At 40.1% G+C, this 20,422-nt stretch overlaps 1 protein-coding gene across 1 annotated transcript in view; it reads right to left on the bottom strand.

The window, feature by feature from the left end:
• Positions 1 to 16,564, bottom strand: part of INTS6 (integrator complex subunit 6) — a 94,477-nt gene extending 77,913 nt beyond the window's left edge. The window contains exons 1-3 of the mRNA XM_081215023.1: positions 15,931 to 16,564; positions 15,473 to 15,550; positions 14,515 to 14,664 (exon numbers count right to left, since the gene is read on the bottom strand). Coding sequence (XP_081071149.1) covers positions 14,515 to 14,664; positions 15,473 to 15,550; positions 15,931 to 16,041 — 339 coding nt within the window. The 5' untranslated portion in view covers positions 16,042 to 16,564. The remainder of the gene's footprint in view (positions 1 to 14,514; positions 14,665 to 15,472; positions 15,551 to 15,930) is intronic.
• Between the last annotated feature and the right edge of the window lie 3,858 nt (positions 16,565 to 20,422).

The following is a 20,422-nucleotide window of genomic DNA, read 5'->3' as shown; positions in this document are numbered from 1 at the left end:
TATTTAATTCCTTATTTTTAAAAAAATAGCATTAGGGCTTCCCTGGTGGCGCAGTGGTTGAGAGTCCGCCTGCCGATGCAGGGGACACGGGTTCCTGCCCCGGTCCGGGAGGATCCCACGTGCCACGGAGCGGCTGGGCCCGTGAGCCATGGCCGCTGAGCCTGCGTGTCCGGAGCCTGTGCTCCTTAACGGGAGAGGTCTCAACAGTGAGAGGCCCGCGTACAGCAAAAAAAAAAAGCAGTAGAAACAGATGGAATAATAAGACTTGAGCAAAAGTAGGAGGGAATCTCATATATTTATTTTAACATAATGAGTAAGGAGCAATATCCTAGGATTTGATTTAAATAATAAACTAAATACAGCTGATCCTTGAACACAAGGGGTTGAGGGGCGCTGACCCCTGCACAGTCAAAAATACACACATAACTTTATAGTCGGACCTTTGTATCTGTGATTCCCCAACCTCAGATTCAACCAACCCCAGACTGTGTAGTACTGTAGTATGCAAGAAAAAATTCCACATGTGTCATTCAAGGGTCAGCTGTAGTAGTAATGTAAAAAATAAGAACTGAAGAACTACTAGCTTGACTTTGTGAAAAAGATGAATATTAAACTCAATGACTGACAAGACTAACAATGAGTGCATCAAAGGACAGTAATATAAATTAAATATATTTAAATATTAAATATTTAAATAATTTCACAGAATTTTGAGATTTACATCTGAACTGGAGTCTAAAATTTGGATAAGATTACTCTAACAAATAAATAATTGGTTTTGGCATTATTTAATACATAGTAGCAGGCAAACAGTGTTTATACTGGCATAAAAAGAGTAATGAGGGTATCAGAAATATAATTTTACTTAAGAAATACTAACATTCTGGATAAAGAACCTAATACATCCATTATACTAAATGGATTACGTGGTATTAACTTAATTCCAGCAAAGCATGTAATAATAAACATGTTAGGGAATTCCCCGGCAGTCCAGTGGTTAGGGCTCTGTGCTCTCACTGCCAAGGGCCCAGGTTTGATCCCTGGTCAGGCAACTAAGATCCCACAAGCTGTGCGACACAGCCAAAAAAATTAAATAATAATAAAAAAAAAAGTTAGAAACATAACAGAAAAAGTAAAAAAATAAAAGCCAAGATGAAAACGTATTTTCAAAGATAGGTAAAGTTATGCAACAATAATGCTGAAAATTAATTTAACCTCAAAAAAAAAACCTCATACAGATCTGCCTATTCTATCAAAAATAATCATCTCCTTGGGTTGTTGACTATACCAAACCTACAGATATTACTTTTGCAAAAGTCTGATTAAATCACATCTTTAACCATTATCATTACTTCCTTCTAAACATCCACACTATGAATATGCTCTCAGAAGAATCATCCACACATACCACAGCTATCCTACAAAAAAGGTGGAATTCAACCACAGCATTCTACCTAAGTATCTTTAAGACTACAATTGAAAATGAAGAACTGCCTAATAAATACTGCATATCAGTAAAGTTAGCAATAAAGTACTAAACTTCATAAAGGAAAATAATTCATGATAAGCACTTGGAAAAACTAATAGTCTATTATTTCCCATATGCTATGGCTTAAGGTCAACCTCAAAATAATTTAATTGGATAAATCAAAATGTGAGATTTAGTTTTAAGGGGCCTTGCTTTGTAAAAAAAAATATATATAATATATGGAATTTTCATTTTCTAGGAAAGAATTTGTGGTAACCCAATTTCAGTAAGTATTTTTAGGAGGAAATATTTAAATTTCTCCAAATCCATTATACAGGTATATGAACTTGAGTAAAGAGTTTCTAGAAATTCATTCTTGCTAAATTCTGATTCAAACATTTACTGATGCTCATGCTAAGCATCTTCCCAGGTGTTTATAGATTTAAGTTTTTCAAAATAGATGACACATTTGGGAAACAAAAAACTAACCACATAATATTTGGGTTCTACTGTTAAAAACAAATTTTTACAAGCCTTCCTATCTATACATACAAATCCACCAAGGTTTTAAGTTAGAAATGAACCTCATGAAAAAGCAGATGTCACATATGGATGGGTGGTTGCCTGCACAGATCGCTACATGTTTTTGATTGATATTATAGTTCACTGAAATGGAAGCTCTAAGAACATGACAAGATAACTCTTTTTTACATTAGGATTTACATTAAATATAATCTTGTTTGGGATTAGATATTATCCCTTCTTGATTAACAATAAAATTTAGAGGTAAAGATCTCTTACTCTTTCTACTATTTGATTTAGGCCCAATTTTCTGAATGCAATTACTTGGGTATTCCTTCTAACTTACTGGTTTGAGAAATGGGATTGACAATTTAAAATGCACAAAAAAATTCAAAATTCTACATTAGTTATTACCTTCCATAGTACATAAATGATCAGGAACCATCACAACTCAAGCATTACATCAGAGGCCATAAAAACATCACTTGGCTTATTCCTAATAATCCAAAAGTACTATTATCTGTCATTATCTTAGGGACCCAGACTTTGTAACATCATCCACTGCAGTTTGCAGTCTAACCTTTCACAGAGCACTGCATACTCAATCATCTTCAATATCTGTGATTAAAAATAATCAATTGCTTTTAATCCTTTCAGAATACTTGTTTGGATGCTTCCAGTGACTGAACTCCCAATAAGCAGACTTTGTTGATGTTTCCTAATATCTAACTAGGTTCACCAGCTTGAAGACAAAGTGAGAGTTTTCCTTTAACATGCCAGCATCAATCCTGTCAATGACTAGTTACAAATCACATTACCTAATAGCTAATGCTACAATTACTTTTTCTCACATACTCAGAACTGTTTTCCTTTCTATAATAAAGTTTTTTAGATGATATAATCCTCCCAAGGACCTTCACATGTTCCCCAGCGTCTACGAGCAAAACTAATAGATGGAAAATGTTAAAACATCATTTCCTTCTAAGGCAAAGATAAAAAAGGCAAGAGTACGTAGGACCTAGAATAAGTTTTGCTAAGTCATCACTAGGCTGATAAATTAGTCCTCTGATTAAAACTAATCCTCTTAATTATAAGATTTTTAAGTTAAAATACTTTTGAGGCACAACTATCTCTCAATATACCAATAATCAAATTTCAAATCACATAGGCCCTAAAAGAAAAATATCATCACATAAAATAATCCTTCCAGGGTCATCCTATTATGTACTTTTCCCACATAAATCTACATTACAAACAATAAAATGGATCATACCATTTACATTTGACCTTTCTTCTGCACAATGACATCCTCCACCCCATCCTAATCATCACCAACCTGAATTCTAAAATATACTGTTACAAAGCCCTAAAAATGGGCTGAGATCTAAATTTCCTCAAAGAAGCTTAAAACTTTTCTTGCTTTGAAAATCAAAAACATGTTTGTTTGTTTGTTTGAAGTACTCACTGTTATTAAACCATTTCTGAATAAGAATAAGAGATGTGGGGGAAAAGACTTTTGTAACTCCAAGGGGAAAGTATTTTTGGAGTAACCTACAGAGCTTCAATTCAAAGCCAAAAACCATTATGTTCCCTATGGCAAGAAATTTTACTTTAGCTGAAACTGCTGGACAGCTAAATCTAGCTTCTTGTGATGTATACATGTTGGGTTATGAAAAAACTTTTGTTGTTTTTTCTCAAAGGTTTCAGATTATAAACCTTTTCCAAGCAGGCACTTTGCTAGATGATTAACAAAATTATTTCCAGGGCTTCCCTGGTGGCACAGTGGTTGAGAGTCCACCTGCCGATGCAGGGGACACGGGTTCGTGCCCCGGTCCGGGAAGATCCCACGTGCCACGGAGCGGCTGAGCCCGTGAGCCATGGCCACTGAGCCTGCGCGTCCGGAGCCTGTGCTCCGCAGCGGGAGAGGCCACAACAGTGAGAGGCCCACGTACCGAAAAAAAAAAAAAATTATTTCCAATACCGAAAAAAAAAAAAATTATTTCCAATCCTTAAAAACTTTTTCAAGATTGGTATTACCACCATTTGTGGATGAGAAATTTGAGGCTCAGTGAGGTTAAGGGACTTGTCAGTCAATACAACATAAGCTAGTAGCCCCAGAGCCAGGCACAGCCAGTTCTAATGAAGCAGTTCTTTCCCTATCACCACAAATCTTGTTCTTTAAAAAGCTGGATAAAATACCCTACCCACAATTCCAATTTTTAAAATTCAAATAAAAGGAAATTCACAAAAATGGTAATACATGTATTACAGTAACAAATTATACCATGTATCACTCAATTTTTACCACGATCCTGCAAGATAGATTATTTCGTTCTATTTTCGTAATGAGGAAACTGAGGTTGAGAGATTACATGACTTGCCAGGAACCCACGGGTGGACTAGGAATTCATAGAGTGAAACAGATTTTTCTGAATCTTAACAACAATGCTTAGAGATTTTCAAAAGTATCTTAAGTCAAAGGAAACTAATTGATAGTTAACTAATTACAAAGCTGTCCAGGTAAAAACTTATAATTATAGCAGTAATGTTGGCACACTACACGGGAAAAGTCAACTAATTAACAGACTAGGTTAATAGTCCTGTATTATCTACATCAGAAACTTTAAATAAACTATGAATATGAAATCAAACAGTATGTGTACACACACACACACACACACATTAGCATCCAGGCCTTAAATTACGAATGGTATAAAATCCTGGCAACTATCCCCCACATTCACATTTGTTTTTTTTCAAGGAGTTGGGAGGGAGGAGGGAGTGGAAAGAAAATCCAACTGAATGTATCAAACAGTAATTTAACAGGTGTTACAATAAAAGCTAAGTGTAACACAACAACACAATGAAACGCCTGCTTTTCACAGAGCAACTGAAAGGACGCACACTTCATTGGAGAGCTACTGATACACCCCCCCCCAGAGGGACTCAGACCTACTGGCTATACCTTCCAATAAAATTTGGTCTTAAATAAAATACAAATTACTAATAAAATCTGCATGACTTGTTTCATAAACAATTGCTCTCTTTTGAAATTTTTCATAATGTGAAGAAATTCAGCATTTTAACTTTTCTTAAGGGCCTTACTTTCTACATTAATACAATGAGGAAAATGGAATCTAACATCACTTTCAATTATAAAGCCCTGGAAAACAATAACCATAATAATATTTACAGAAGGTCTACTGAAAAGTCCTGTCAGTAGATGCAAAAAGTTCATTTTTTTTTCCAAGAGTTTATTTAAAAATTTACTAAGCTTCATAATTAGAATATGTGTATTTAAGGTATATCTCAACAGAAAAGGTTGGGGGGAAATAAGAGAGATCAGGGGAATAAAGACAAACAAAAACAAAACCCAAAAAACTCAGTACTTTATGGTTTGGGACCATGCTTAAATTAAACAGATTAATAATAGGGCTAAACGAAAATTAAGTTTGTATAAAGAAATTACTTATTTAAAATGAAAGAAAACACAGAATTCCCTGGCAGTTCAGTGGTTAGGACTCTGTGCTTTCACTGCCAAGGGCCTGGGTTCAGTCTCTGGTCGGGGAACTAATATCCCGCAAGCCGAGTGCCTCGGTCAAAAAAACAAAAACAAAATAAGAATTAAAAAATGAAATAAAATAAAATGAAAGAAAACAGGGCTGGTATACGTCAACACTGACCAACCAAAGAAAAGAAACCCACCAAGACGATTTTACTTATAAGAGTATAAATTTGAGTGAAGGATTATGATGACTAAAAATAATTTTAAATATTTAGGAAAATTTCAAGTTATAAAATATTATATGATCTCCTTGGAGAAATCCATAACACAAACATGGCTGAACAATACTTTTAGCTAATTCTGACCATAAATGACCCTAAATCAATTGAAAATAACTGAATAAGTGAAATTCTTTCATTCAAATATTTGTTCCTGGCTTTTAAATTTTCAGCTGTACAGTTTAATACACATAATTATTGACATTCTTCTGCATAAAGGGAAAATAAAAATTTCTTTGAAGAAATGGAACGTATTATTTACCTTTTGTACTTCTGATTTATTTTCAATAATTTCTAATTAAGAATGCAATTGATGTCTTTAGGATATTCTTTTTCATTCTCTTTTTAAAAAAACACACCAGGATGGTTTTTTGATCCTTTAGAAAACAGATTTAGAGTATAAAATTATGAAGATAAATTATAGCAAGTATTTTCAAAGAAAATAAAACCTGGGTCTTGAAATGTGTCATTTAAATTACCATCTTTAAAACTAATGCTCACAGATGACATGACACTATACATAGAGAATCCTAAAGATGCTACCAGAAAACTACTAGAGCTAATCAATGAATCAGGTAGAGTAGCAGGATACAAAATTAATGCACAGAAATCGCCTGCATTCCTATACACTAATGATGAAAAACCTGAAAGAGAAATTAAGGAAACACTCCCATTCACCACTGCAACAAAAAACAATAAAATACCTAGGAATAAACCTAACTAAGGAGACAAAAGACCTCTACGAAAAAAACTATAAGAAACTGATGAAAGAAATTAAAGATGATACAAACAGATGAAGAGATATACCATGTTACTGGATTGGAAGAATCAACACTGCGAACATGACTATACTACCCAAAGCAATCTACAGATTCAATGCAATCCCTATCAATAACCAAGGGCATTTTTCACAGAACTAGAACAAAAACTTGTACAATATGTATGGAAACACAAAAAACCTCAAATAGCCAAAGCAATCTTGAGAAAGAAAAATGGAGCTGGAGGAATCAGACTCCCTGACTTCAGACAGAGCTACAGTAATCAAGACAGTATGGTACTGACACAAAAACAGAAGTATAGATCAATGGAACAGGATAGAAAGCCCAGAGATAAATCCACACACATATGATCACCTTATTTTTGATAAAGGAGGCAAGAATAATACAATGGAGAAAAGAGAGCCTCTTCAAAGTGATGCTGGGAAAACTGGACAGCTACATGTAAAAGAATGAAGTTAGAACACTCCCTAACATCATACACAAAAATAAACTCAAAATGGATTAAAGATCTAAATGTAAGGCCAGACACTATAAAACTCTTAGAGGAAAACATAGGCAGAACACTCTATGACACAAATCACAGCAAGATCCTTTTTGACCCACCTCCTAGAGAAATGGAAATAAAAATAAAAATAAACAAATGGGACCTAATGAAACTTAAAAGCTTTTGCACAGCAAAGGAAAACATAAACAAGACGAAAAGACAACCCTCAGAATGTGAGAAAATATTTGCAGATGAAGCAACTGACAAAGGATTAATCTCCAAAATTTACAAGCAGCTCATGAAGCTCAATATCAAAAAAACAAACCCAATCCAAAAACGGGCAGAAGACCTATATAGACATTTCTCCAAAGAAGATATACAGATTGCCAACAAACACAGGAAAGAAGGCTCAACATCACTAATCATTAGAGAAATGCAAGTCAAAACTACTATGAGGTATCACCTCACACCAGTCAGAATGGCCATCACCAAAAAACCTACTAACAATAAATGCTAGAGAGGGTGTGAAGAAAAGGAAACCCCCTTGCACTGCTGGTGGGAATGTAAATTGATACAGCCACTATGGAGAACAGTGTGGAAGGTTCCTTAAAAAACTAAAAGTAGAACTACCATACAACCCAGCAATCCCACTACTGGGCATATACCCTGAGAAAACCATAATTCAAGAGTCATGTAACACAATGTTCACTGCAGCTCTATTTACAATAGCCAGGACATGGAAGCAACCTAAGTGTCCATCAACAGATGAATGGATAAAGAAGATGTGGCATATATATACAATGGAATATTACTCAGCCATAAAAAGAAATGAAACTGAGTTATCTGTAGTGAGGTGGATGGACCTAGACTCTGTCATACAGAGTGAAGTAAGTCAGAAAGAGATGGTAACATATACGGAATCCCCCCCAAAAAAAGGTCCTGAAGAACCTAGGGGCAGGACATGAATAATAAAGACACAGACATAGAGAATGGACTTGAGGACAAGGGGGGGGAAGGGTAAGCTGGGACGAAGTGAGAGAGTGGCATGGACCTATATACACTACCAAATGTAAAATAGATAGCTAGTGGGAAGCAGCTGCATAGCACAAGAGAGATGAGCTCAGTGCTATGTGACCACCTAAGTGGGGTGGGATAGGGAGGGTGGGAGGGAGACACAGGAGGGAGGAGATATGGGGATATATGTATACGTATAGCTGATTCACTTTGTTATAAAGCAGAAACTAACACACCATTGTAAAGCAATTATACTCCAATAAAGATGTAAAAATAGGGCTTCCCTGGTGGCGCAGTGCTTGAGAGTCCACCTGCCAATGCAGGGGACACGGGTTCGAGCCCCGGTCTGGGAAGATCCCACATGCTGCTGTGCGGCTAGGCCCGTGAGCCATGGCCGCTGAGCCTGCGCGTCCAGAGCCTGTGCTCCGCAACGGGAGAGGCCACAACAGTGAGAAGCCCGTGTACCGCAAAAAAAAAAAAAAAGGATGTAAAAATAAACAAATAAATAATAAATTAATGCTCAATAGGAAATAAATCATAGCCATGTTATACTACTTTGAGCTCAGTAAAACCTTCTTATTAAAACATCCCTTGATCTACCTAATAGATGTGCTCCTCAAAAGTTCCTTGCATATCAAACTTGTGTAAATCTCATGTTAAACGCATTAGGGGGAGCTCCCTATTTGAAAGAATCCTAAAACATGTGCTTTTGTCGTCTAAGGGTTCCTTTTCTAACTTGTATTCCTATGAAAGAATGACTTTCTGACTTATCTGCTAATTGATATTCATCCAGTTTTCATTTAACATTTTTTTTAAAATACTATCCTTGTACTTTATCCCATGCTTATCAACTGCCATTAAGACAACTTAGGTCAGGTTATATTGACCTTTCACACTGCTTCCCCAGGGAGCAATATAAAGCCCCACCCTGGGAAAAATATATATATACTTAATATGCTACTAACAGATTTCAAAGCATGTAATAAAAATCAGCTTTAAATATCACCAGATTTTTATAACTGATTTCAAATTCAAAGGTGAAAAATAAGAGAAAACCAGAGGTGAATAATCTATGGAGGGGAGAAAAAGTATGCTTTGTGTCTACTGAGCACTTCATAATTTTTAAATTACATTTTAATATACCATCCCATTTCAGACTCTCATCGACTCTCTAAGGGTATAAATGGCTTCATTACTGGCAATTTGGGAAACGAAGAAGCAGAGGCACAGGGCAGTAAAGTGACTGCCCAATGTGTCATAGCAATTCAATGTCAAGGTCAGAATTGGAATCCAATTTTCACATTCCTAGGCATTGCTCTTCTTTTACACAATTAAAGTTGGAGAAAAAACATTTAAGCAAGTTTGACTATAGAGTCCCCTATCCATCAATAATTACTGAAAATAATTTCAGGAGACTTAAGTTCAGGCGCTCGCCAAGACCTTTCAAAGGGAAAAGGACAGTCTCTTCAACAAATGGTGTTGGAAATACTGGATGTCCACATGCAAAAGAATGAAGCTTACTTCATTCTACACCACATACCAAAATTAACTCAAAATGGATTAAAGACGTAAATGTAAGACATAAAACTAAAACTCCTGAAAGAAAATATAGAGGGAAAGCGTCAATACATAGGATTTGGCAATGATTTCTTGGATATAACACTAAAAGCAAAGGCAGCAAAATAAAAAATAGATATATTGGAATACATCAAAAATTTAAACTTCTGTTAAAAGGACAATCAACAGAGTGAAAAGGCAGACCATGGAATGGGAGAAAAATCTGCAAATTGCACATCTGATAAGGGGTTAATATCCAGAATATCCAGAATATTTAAAGAACTCCTACCAACAATGGAAAAAAATAACAATTAAAAAATAAGCAAAGGGCTTGAACAGACATTTCTCCAAAGCCAGTATACCCAGCATATGAAGAGATGTACAATATAAATAATAACTAGGTAAATGCAAATAAACCAATGAGATATCACTTCAAATCCATTAGGATGGCTAATATTAGAAAAAAGGAAAATAGTGTTATCAAGGATGTGGAGAAATTGAAATTCTTGTGTATTATTGGTGGGAATATAAAATAGTGCAAACTTTATGGAGAACAATATGGCATTTCCTTAAATTTTTTTAAATAGAATTACCATACAATCTAGCAATTCCACTTCAGGGTATATATCCAAAAAAACTGAAAGCAGGATCTCAAGAGACATTTACCCCATGTTCACAGCAGCATTATTCACAACAGCTAAGAGATGGAAGCAACCAACGTGGCCATCAACAGATTAATGGGTAGGCAAAATGTGGTATATACAAAAAAATTTTTTAAATGTGGTATACACATACAATGGAATATTATTTAGCCATAAAAAGAAATGAAATCCCAACACATGCTACATGTATGAACCTTGAGGACATTATGCTAAGTAAAATAAGCCAGTCACAAAAAGACAAATACTGTATGATTCCATTTATAGGTGGCATCTCTAGAGTAGTCAAATTCATAGAAACAGAAAGTAGAATGGTGCCGTTCTTTGATTGCCAGGGGCTGGGGTTAGGGGGGAAATGAGGAGTTATTGTTTTGAAAAGACTTTCAGTTTTGAAAGATGAAAATGTTATGGAAACTGGTTGCACAATAATGTGAATATACTTAACACTACTGAACTGTACACTTAAAAATGGTTAGGATGGTAAATTTGATGTTATGTGTTTTTTACCACAATTTAAAAATTAGAAGAAAAAGTTCAGAGACTTAAAAAATGTCTCCAGTTCATATTCAGCACAGAATGTTCAAGTATAATAATCTACTTTCTTTTGAAAAGATACCTATAGGTCAATAAATACCAAACTATTGTTTACATATTTCTTGATAGCCTAAAGGAAACCAAAAACCCAAATGGGAATCAAGTTTTCACTACTTCACCTACCAACATTAAAAGAGAAGCCTTTATTATGTACTACCTGAGAACTAAATGGGTACTGCTGTTTTGGTAAAGGGAAAAAAAGCAGTATTATTAGAAATCTACCTGAATTATCTGCTAAGTTCACAGATAGCTCTTTATGCTGAACAATAAAACTGGCTAACATTATTCTCCCTAAGATTCATTCAATTTGATGGTGTCTAAAAGCCACCATTTTTCAATGAGGTAAACACTTGGAATAGAAAACCCTCAAAAAATTAAACACATATTATACTTCCTTTTATGGTATTACTCAAGGATTGTCTTCACCAAAGGCATACAGTAGTAGGTCAGGTACCATTCTAAGTCCTAGAACAACTGAATCAGTACTAGTACATTCAGTAGTAGGAATGTGGAATCAGTCCAGTGACAAAAATGATGAACTGCAGGCAAGAGTAATATTTAGCAGCTAAACCTAACTGGAACCTAACTTAAAAAATAATAATAATAAACAATGTTGAAAACATTGACAGAAAATATAACAATTTGGAAAAGTATGAAAAATAAACCGATCTACATAGGCAACTTTAATCAGACCTCTAAAACTTTATACATGTCCAAAGTTTAGATATTAAGGCAGGTTCAAATTTTCAGTGGCTCTCAAAAGATCAGCATTATTTGAAACTCTGGTGAATACATGTGGGAAAAAAAAATCTATCAAATTTGGCTGCAAGGATAAGCAATTTAATAAGTTGTTACTATAATTTATAAAGAAAAGATTGACTACACATTGTTCCATGATTGTAGGAGTATCAGCAAATGGTACTGATTATCAAAATTAAATATTTATAAGGACTTCTATATGCAAGGAACTTGTTAGTGAGATATCCAAAGTGCTTGAGAAAACATTCACCAAGAATCATTTTTTTCTCAGCTACTTTAACCTTACTGATGCCCTGCAAGTTCTCTTAGTATCCTAGCTAATATCTCAAAGATGTTTTATTTGTAGGTATGCCAACTTATGCAATATAGATAGATATTAAAAATACTCTTGGAATTGATTATGGAAACCACATATGTGCATGTATGTGGGTGGTGGGAACATGTGTGGAAATATCTATATAAATATACAGATACATATAAACCCCATTTAAGTGTTTAAGAAAAATTATTCACAAACATATAAAGGTTTTTAGGTGTTCTATAAAATCAATATGCCCTTTCATCTAGCTCACCTTTTCTCATTTCCTTCAACTACTGAGATTATATACAAGCATTTAGTACTGTGGGCTCCGAAGATCCTAATATAGAGCATGAAACGGGAAGTATTTACAAGAGAAACACTGAGGTTACAGAACACTGGTACTCCACAAAAAATAGGCAGATAACCTTACGAAGAAAATACATGAACTATATTCAATATGAAATATCTGAGACATCCAAAATTCTTGATAATTTATCCTTTTTTTGAATACAAAATGTATATTTAAATCAGCAAGAAAAAAATCTTATGGTGAAAAATTTCTTCTGGGAAGATGTTTTCTTCTAATTAATCATGAGACTCAATCATTGTCATTTTCATTTGGAAAATTGTGGCTTCCTTAGTTCTTTTAATGCTAGTATCATTTTCATGTGCTAATTCAGGATATTACTCCTTGCATCCTTGCTTATTCATCAAAATAACTGAAAGGCATAATCTCTCCCCCCTGTTGAATTAATAAATCTTAACATACAAAAACATGCTATCTCCAGGCTCTTCTCTTGGTCAAAGTGGTAAGAGCACAGCAGGACCACCTTCAACCTCAAACTTTCTGTGAGCTTTATAGACAAGAACTTAAGCATCCTCTGGTGGAAGATAGCAACTTGGAAAAGGAAAATACGGGTTTAAATTACAAACGTCCTCAGCCTCTCCACGACAATCAGTTTTTTCTAAGGAAACACCTAAGAAATATTTTTAATAGGAAGTAGAAGGTAAACGTGTCTATATGCCTTTCCCACTTATGAAATGTGATGCAGAAGATCAGGAAATTAGTAGTTCTGCTATACACTGACAACCTGACAACCAAATAATAACAGTTAGTATATCCAATAATAAGGAAATAAGGATAACTGAATAATGGCAAGTTTCATATCTGTCTTCGAACTCAAAGTTTAGGTCAAAACCTTAAGCAATAAGACTGCACAGCGCTACAGATAACAAAGGAAAATGAAAGGGAAATAAATCCATTAGTTTAAAGAAACAAACTGAAAAGTTCATGGCAAACCTGCCCAACTTACTAAAAGCTGAAAAATAAAGCAGCATGAAAGGGGGAACAGAAAAAGATTAATATGTGAGAAAATACATGAAGTGCAATTCCATAATTCCATAAAGATAGAAACAAAGTGACTCCAAGTTGCAACATATACTTTAAATGCAACAAAACTACATTCAACCATTTCCAAAGCCAAAGATGTTCAGGCACTGAAAAGTTACCCTTAAAAAGTAAAGCATAAACATTTCTAAAACAAGCGAACAATTCTGCTTCTTTCTATATAAAGAAACCAAAAGCTGTAGTTGTGGGAAGAATTTCCCTGAAATTTGTGAAACTCCTGAAAACTGTGGCTCATGGAACTTGGGGACAAGAACAAAATGTGTGCCTAAAAGTATCACTGTGGTAATAGTGCTTTGCACAACAACATAGGAACTGAACTCCTTGGATTTAATATTCCTTTGTTATGTGTAACATTACATATTCTTCAGTATCTTTTACTTCCCAGGCCAGTTATCTCAAAGTGTTATAATGGACCACCTTGCAATATCCCATAATAAACCATCATGTGATTTAATGGTCTTGTCTCATCTTCAAAGAGATAACAGCAAGTGCAATAGAGGAACTGGGAGAGTTAAGTGAGAAAGGAAGGGTTCTTTCATATTTTCAAACAGCCTCTTTTCCAAGGGTTTGAAGTTTAAAAACAAAACTCTGGACCTGCCATTTAATTCAAGAATGGCTTCAGAATTCTTCCTGCATAGTGCCTTACTGGACACACCTCAAAAGCTGAGAAATCTTAATGTACTCAGCCAGTTAGTGCACTACAATGAAAACCTTCTTACCTTTCAGAGCTATACAATATGGTTAAATTAAACCCTGATACAACAAATAGAATAATTTCCTCTAACATTTTAAGACCACTAATCAACTAGTGTCTGTCAGTCATGGCAAGAGTTGCACAATTGCCTGTGGACAGACTACCAGAGAAACTGAGTGTGGTGAGGCAGGAGGTTTTCCCATTTATTTCCTGAGTGAACTTTAAGGAATTAAAACTAAATTTATGTCAACTTCATAGCAAAGAATTCAGATTCGAATTCTGAACACAAATACATTTTAAGAAAAGAAAAAAAAAATGAGGGCTATAAAACCATATACAGTGTGGTCATTGTTTCACTTTTGTATCATGTGCTTACTGGATTTTAATCTGAAATGTTTTACACTTGTATTTCACGTTATACAGTTTTGGGACTGGACTGTTTTTCCACAAAAAGAAAAATCAACTGTTTTTCCACCTTAATAGTCAACCTACCTGCCCATAGTTGTCTATGCCAGTTACTAATCTATTTAAATTTAATAAATCAAAAGCTGTCCTTAGGGATTGGCCAAGAGTCGTAAGTCCTTCAGCCTGAAGGTTTTTCAGTTCATTCATAAACGTTGCATGGTTTTCTTTCCATCCGGCCTGAAAAGAAAAACGTAAGAATTTTTTTTCATCTTTCAAAGCCATGTGCACACGGACGGCCGTTACAATCTGCCGTTCACCAAGGAGCTGCTTCACTTTGCTGGACGGTTTTGAGTAACGTGTCAATAACGCATCACTGCTGAGGAAACTCTCTTCCAAAGGAGGCCAAGAATAAACCTGCTGGCTCTACAGCTTTCGGTAGCTACCAACCTTCGTACTTTATAACTTCCCCGGGAAGCGTACTCCCCAGCCTCATACCCAGAATTCGGGGATGCAAAGATACTGGTGGAAAGCAGAAGTGAGCGGGACTTGCGAAGTTCACCTAGCGCGCTGTCCCACCGGCCCGCGGCCCTCTCGGGGAGACTCCGCAGCCCCAGCCCCACGGCCCCCCCACCCCCGCCCCGGCCTCGGGCCGGTTCCCCTTTAATGCAGACCCAGGCTCGGCGCTGCCGGGCCCGGCTGTCACTCGGGCTAACTTGAATAAATATCCCCCACAGTTCATTGCTGCCGCTCACGCCGCGGAGGGGAAATGTCGGCCATGTTGATCGCAGCGCCGCCGCCGCCGCCGCCGCCGCCGCCGCCGCCGGGCCGGGCTGGGGAGGGGACGGCGGTGGCCCGGCGACTCCGCGCCGCGCCAGGACGCTCCGTAGCGGGGGAGGGGGTGGGAGCCCGCAGGGGAAAAGACCTCAGCGCCTGGAGCACAGCGGGTGGGGGAGGGGAGCATAATGAAGGGTGAATGGGGGGGCGGGGAGGGTGAGAGAGGAAGGAACAGGGAAGGGAAGGGAAGGGGGAGGGCGAGGGCTGTTACCTTGATAGCATAGGGCGGCTCTTCGAAAGTGACCAGCATATACCTGTCTCCTCTGCTGGCAGGGTCCCGGGCACGGAGCTGAGGGAGAGCGGGTGGGGGACGGGAGGAGGAACAGGGCGGGCGAGAGGGAAGCACAGAGGCGAGGTTACCAGGCGGAGAAGGGGCGCCCAGCGGCCCCGCCGCCCCCCACAGTACCGCACATGCCGCAGCCGCCCCACACACACAGATCGGCCCCCGCACACCGCCCGGGGCCGCAGCCCCGGCCCGGGCCGAGCCCGGCTTGCAGCGCCCGCCCGCCCGCCCGCCCGCGCGGTGGGGGAGGGGGTCCCCGAGCCCGGCAGCTCCCGCAGTCAGGTCCCCGACACCTCCGCCTCGCCACCCCCGGCCGCCCTCCCCCCACCCGTGCCGCCCGTGGGCCGCCGGACCGGGGTCGCCGCCCGGGCTCGGTCAGTCGGTACCTTCATGAAGGTCTCTACCGCGCCTTTGGCCGTGTCCAGGTAGGTGGTGCCCAGATGGCTGCGCTGGTTCATAGAGGCAGACGTGTCTATCAGGAACAGTAAGATGGGCATAGTGCTGGCCGGGGACACCGGGGCCCGAGGTGGTGGAGAAAGAGGAGATGGTAGAGGTGGAGGCGCCGGTGGCGGCGGCGGCGACCGCCGCTACGCGGGGCGGGGGAGCGCGGCCCCCGGGAGGAAAACACGGTCTGGGTCTTTCCTCCGGCTGCGGGGAGTTTCTCCCCCGATAGTTGAGAGGAAACTCCCCAGACCCAGTCCTCCCAGTCGTACCCCCGCCTCCGCCTCCTCCTGCCTGCCTGCCCGCTGGGGCGGGCGCCCGGCCGTCTGTCTGTCGGTCCGTCCCCCCCGCCTCGGGGGTCCCGTCCCCGCTCCCGGCCCCTGTGTGTGTCCCAGCGGGAGACGGGCCTGGCTCCCAACCCCACCCCCGGTGCAGGGAGTGGGGACCCGGGAGCTGGCGAAGAGGGGAGTGGGCTGAGGGGAGATTGGCCCTGGGGCTGTTGGGAGAAGTTTCAGGGACTCCCTCCGCACCCCGGCGGTGTCACCACTTTCTCAGCCCCTCTCGCTACTGAAGCGCTTTTCTCTCTCACACTCCGGTTTTAACTCGGGCAGGGGCTGCAGAGGCTCCGCCTCCTGACACGTCCTCTAGCCATGTGATGCACCGCCCCGCTAATCTATTGGCTGGTCCCTGGCCTCTTATTAGCATATTCAAACAGCTCAGGGGCGGGGGAAGCTTGGAGGCTGGCTCCGGGAACAGTTATGGAGCACGCGCGGAGGCGGAGCGTCGGGTGCGCGCGAGAGCGAGCGCGAGGGGCGAGCAGGCGGGCCGGCAGACGCGGAGGCGGGCTCCGGGAAGGGGCGGGGACAGCCCGCGGAAGGACGGCGGTATGGGGGCGGGGGCCGCGTCGGCGCGCGCAGGGCGGCCAGGGCCGTGAGTCTGCGCGTGAGGCCCGTCGGCCTCTCCTTGGCTGTTGGAGGTGATAGGGGTCGCAGAAAGGGAAATGGAGGCAGGTCTCAGCTCCTGTTTCGAGGTCGCTGTAGCGAACCCCTTCCCCAATGGGCGAGTGAGGAGGGATGAGTAGAGTGATCCAACGCCCGGTTAGGAGTCGGGGCAGGCTGGCGGTCATCCTCCGGAGTAGGGCTCGGGGCCCGCGGTCTTCGGAGGAGGTTCCTTGGGCCTCGGAGGGCCGGCCCCAGCGCGGGCGGGCCCGGGGCGGGGGAAGGGAAGTGAGAGGTTGTTTATGACCAGGGACTAATCTCCTCCGCGAGTCACTCCGCTCCCGTAGGGGAGTGGGGACGAGGGGCGATCCTCGCCCGCACCCTCGTTTGGCCTTGGGCAGCGACCGAGGGTGAGGGCTGGACCTAGCCAGGAGCCCTCTCGTTGGAGGACCCACCAGAAACGGAACAAACCCTTTTTTTTCCGAACTCAGCCCTAAAAGGGCAGCCAGGGGAAGACTCAAATATCGATAAACAGTTTATTGCCCTTTTTATACTCGGGGAAAAATAACCCGTCCTACCCAAAGAAATAACCTCTCACAAGCCATGTTTACTTAGGGCCACAGAATATCAATCTCAGAGCTAAAAAGGGCCTTAGAAAAGCAGCGTCCATTTCTCTTGTTTTTAGATGAACAAACTGACTTGGCTTGCCCAGGTGACACATGGGCATGGGTTCTCCATAACCCTGCCAGTGCTCTTTCCTTGCACCCTGCTGTCTCAGACTCGATCCAAATACTGCCTGAAGGCAGCCGTTCTCGGATAAAACCAGCCCCAGTCATCAGGCTTGATGGCATAATGATTCCTCTCCTAAATTATGTCCGAGGAAAAGTTGCCTCAAATATACTAGTTGAAAACTTAAAGACATTGCCTAAAATACAAGTTGAATTAGGGACATACGACCCGTATAAGACTGTGTAGAGATTTATAGGGCCTCTCCTATTAGCCTAGCATTTCGATTGTTTATGCTGAAATTCTTAATTATTTGCCTACTGGTCACTCAAAGAAGTTGTTCCTATTACCCTTAACACAGAACAGACATGTTTTGTGGCACCTTTTTTAAATTTTGAATTTTATAACTCGGACTTTTCCTAATATTTAAGACAACCTCTGAATTTTTGTTAATTTATAGTAGGGCTATTCAGTAATATGGCGTTCTGTATGTGCCATAGAAGAGTAAAATACTTTTAAGAGTTGGACTACTAAAAGTGGAGTAGCGAGCTTACATCCAGTATTTGCTGAGGACCAGTGGAGTTAAAAAATGATTAAAATATTGTCCCTGCCTTCAAAGAGTTTGTGGTTTTTCTAGAAGAATATTGCCTACATATTATTAGCTACTACAGAGTAGAAAGTGATTAGATACTAAATAATTCAGAAAAGAGAAAATTTTTATTTCCCTAGGGTAATGAAAGAACATTTTCCAGGGTCAGTAAGTTTAAGCGGTGCCTTAAAGCAATGTTTCTCAAACTGGGATCCTAGACCCTGGAGATAAGAATTAGAGTTCTTTGATACTTTAAATTTTTTGTTTTCATTTTAATGACAATATACAAATTGTTTTATTAGTTATAAAGACAAATTTTTTTCTTTCAAAGTGATAATTTGCAACTGAAAGAGACTTTCCTAGAGTTGGTCTTCAGATGTCTCTATCAGTGCTTTCAAACTGTGCTCTGTGGACTCCTGCCTTTCAGAAAATGTATTTGCTAGAAACATAATTTCTTTTATGTTTCTCAGGTTTGAGAAACACTGCTTTAAAAGATCGGTAGGATTTGGGTATGTGGGTAAAGGAAAAGAAGCTGCTGGTGAAAACTCCTTCTAGACGTTGAAAATGTAGTAAAGAAAGGAAGTTAGCACAGCATTGCCAATGGCTTCCTGGGGAACAATCAAGTTCATCTAGGCTGGAGCACCAGGTACATGAAGAACAGTGTAAGATCCAGAAAGGTAGGTCAGGTCTGGATGGTAGAGGGCCTTTATTCCAAGCTAAGACTTTTTTTCCATATAAATTGGAGTTTTTAGTTAGGGTGCTGAGTACAAAGCAGTGTTTGAAGGGAATCGAACTAGATGAGTGAGGTAGATGAACATGCATTAATAATGAACTTACCGGGCTTCCCTGGTGGCGCAGTGGTTGAGAGTCCGCCTGCCAATGCAGGGGACACGGGTTCGTGCCCTGGTCCGGGAGGATCCCACGTGCCGCGGAGCTACTGGGCCCGTGAGCCATGGCCGCTGAGCCTGCACGTCTGGTGCCTGTGCTCTGCAACGGGAGAGTCCACAACAGTGAGAAGCCCACGTACCGAAAAAAATAAAAATAAATAAAAATTATGACCTTACCTATTGCCGTTACTTGAAATCATTTCCAAAGGAGCCACCGTGGTCTTTCTTCCCTGGATCCATGGAGTTGGCAGATTGTTGCACTAGGCTCATAAGTGGAGGTGTATGGTAGAGCCAGGATTAGATGCAAAGATCAGGAGAGCCGAGTGCAAGGAGCCAAACTGGAGCATATAACCAGAACCTATGCTTGTGGTGGCACCTGAGATCAAAGGCCAGGTTACCAGTTCAGAGGCCCAGAAGTGCTGGAAGGCAAGGCCCCAAGGCAGAACAGGAAAAAAATCAGGACATACATAAGCAGCAAATCAAGAGGCAGTCCAAAAGCACGAAGCATTGACGAGTGGTCCCTAGACAAAATTGTGAAATAGGCCAAGTTTATTCTTAGTGACTCTGGTTGGCAATTAAGCTATTAGTTGGTGATGGCTTAAATTAGTGGTTCTGGGCCAGGAGATGCACATCAGCATTATCAATAGAGCTTAAAAATAATAATGAATGTACCAAATCCCCAAACCCAGAGGAAAGTGATACAGTAGAATTGGGATGGGCCCTCCACCTCTCATTTTTTAAAAAGCTATTCAGGTGAATCTTAAATAATGCTGATTAAGAGCTATATGCTTAAAGTATAAGAATATGTGTCTAGCATCTAGTAGTACTCAGTAAATAACTTTAAAAATTCACATACCCTTAGAGTTATTACATTTCTTAAAACTCCTAAAATAAATCTGCAAACTAAAAGGGAAAAAAACTATAAATGTGACACCAATATAGATAACAGTGGAGTTTCATCACATGCATATTTAAATTGCTTGAATTCAACTATGTTTGACAAAAAGGAAAAAGAGAAAACAAAATAATGCCAGAGACTCCCACTGTTCCCCTCAATGAGCTTCGGCCTTGCAGGAAGCACAAGATGGGAAGCATGAATCTCTTCACTCAATCTCTGTGATTCTAGAATGTGATTCCAGAAAGATTCTGGTTATATGCAGGCTTATTTTTCTAAAACATGGCCCCCAAATGCAAGCCAACTATTTCATCAGACTCAACTGAAGAAACAGTGAACTCTTGCAATGCTAGAGGGAAAACTAGTTGGAGTAGGGTGTGCTAAGCCCTGTGCTGTTGCAGT

Source organism: Mesoplodon bidens (assembly GCF_964165515.1).
Source record: "Mesoplodon bidens genome assembly, chromosome: 17".
Lineage (NCBI taxonomy): Eukaryota > Metazoa > Chordata > Mammalia > Artiodactyla > Ziphiidae > Mesoplodon > Mesoplodon bidens.
This window is presented reverse-complemented; position numbering and strand designations above follow the sequence as displayed.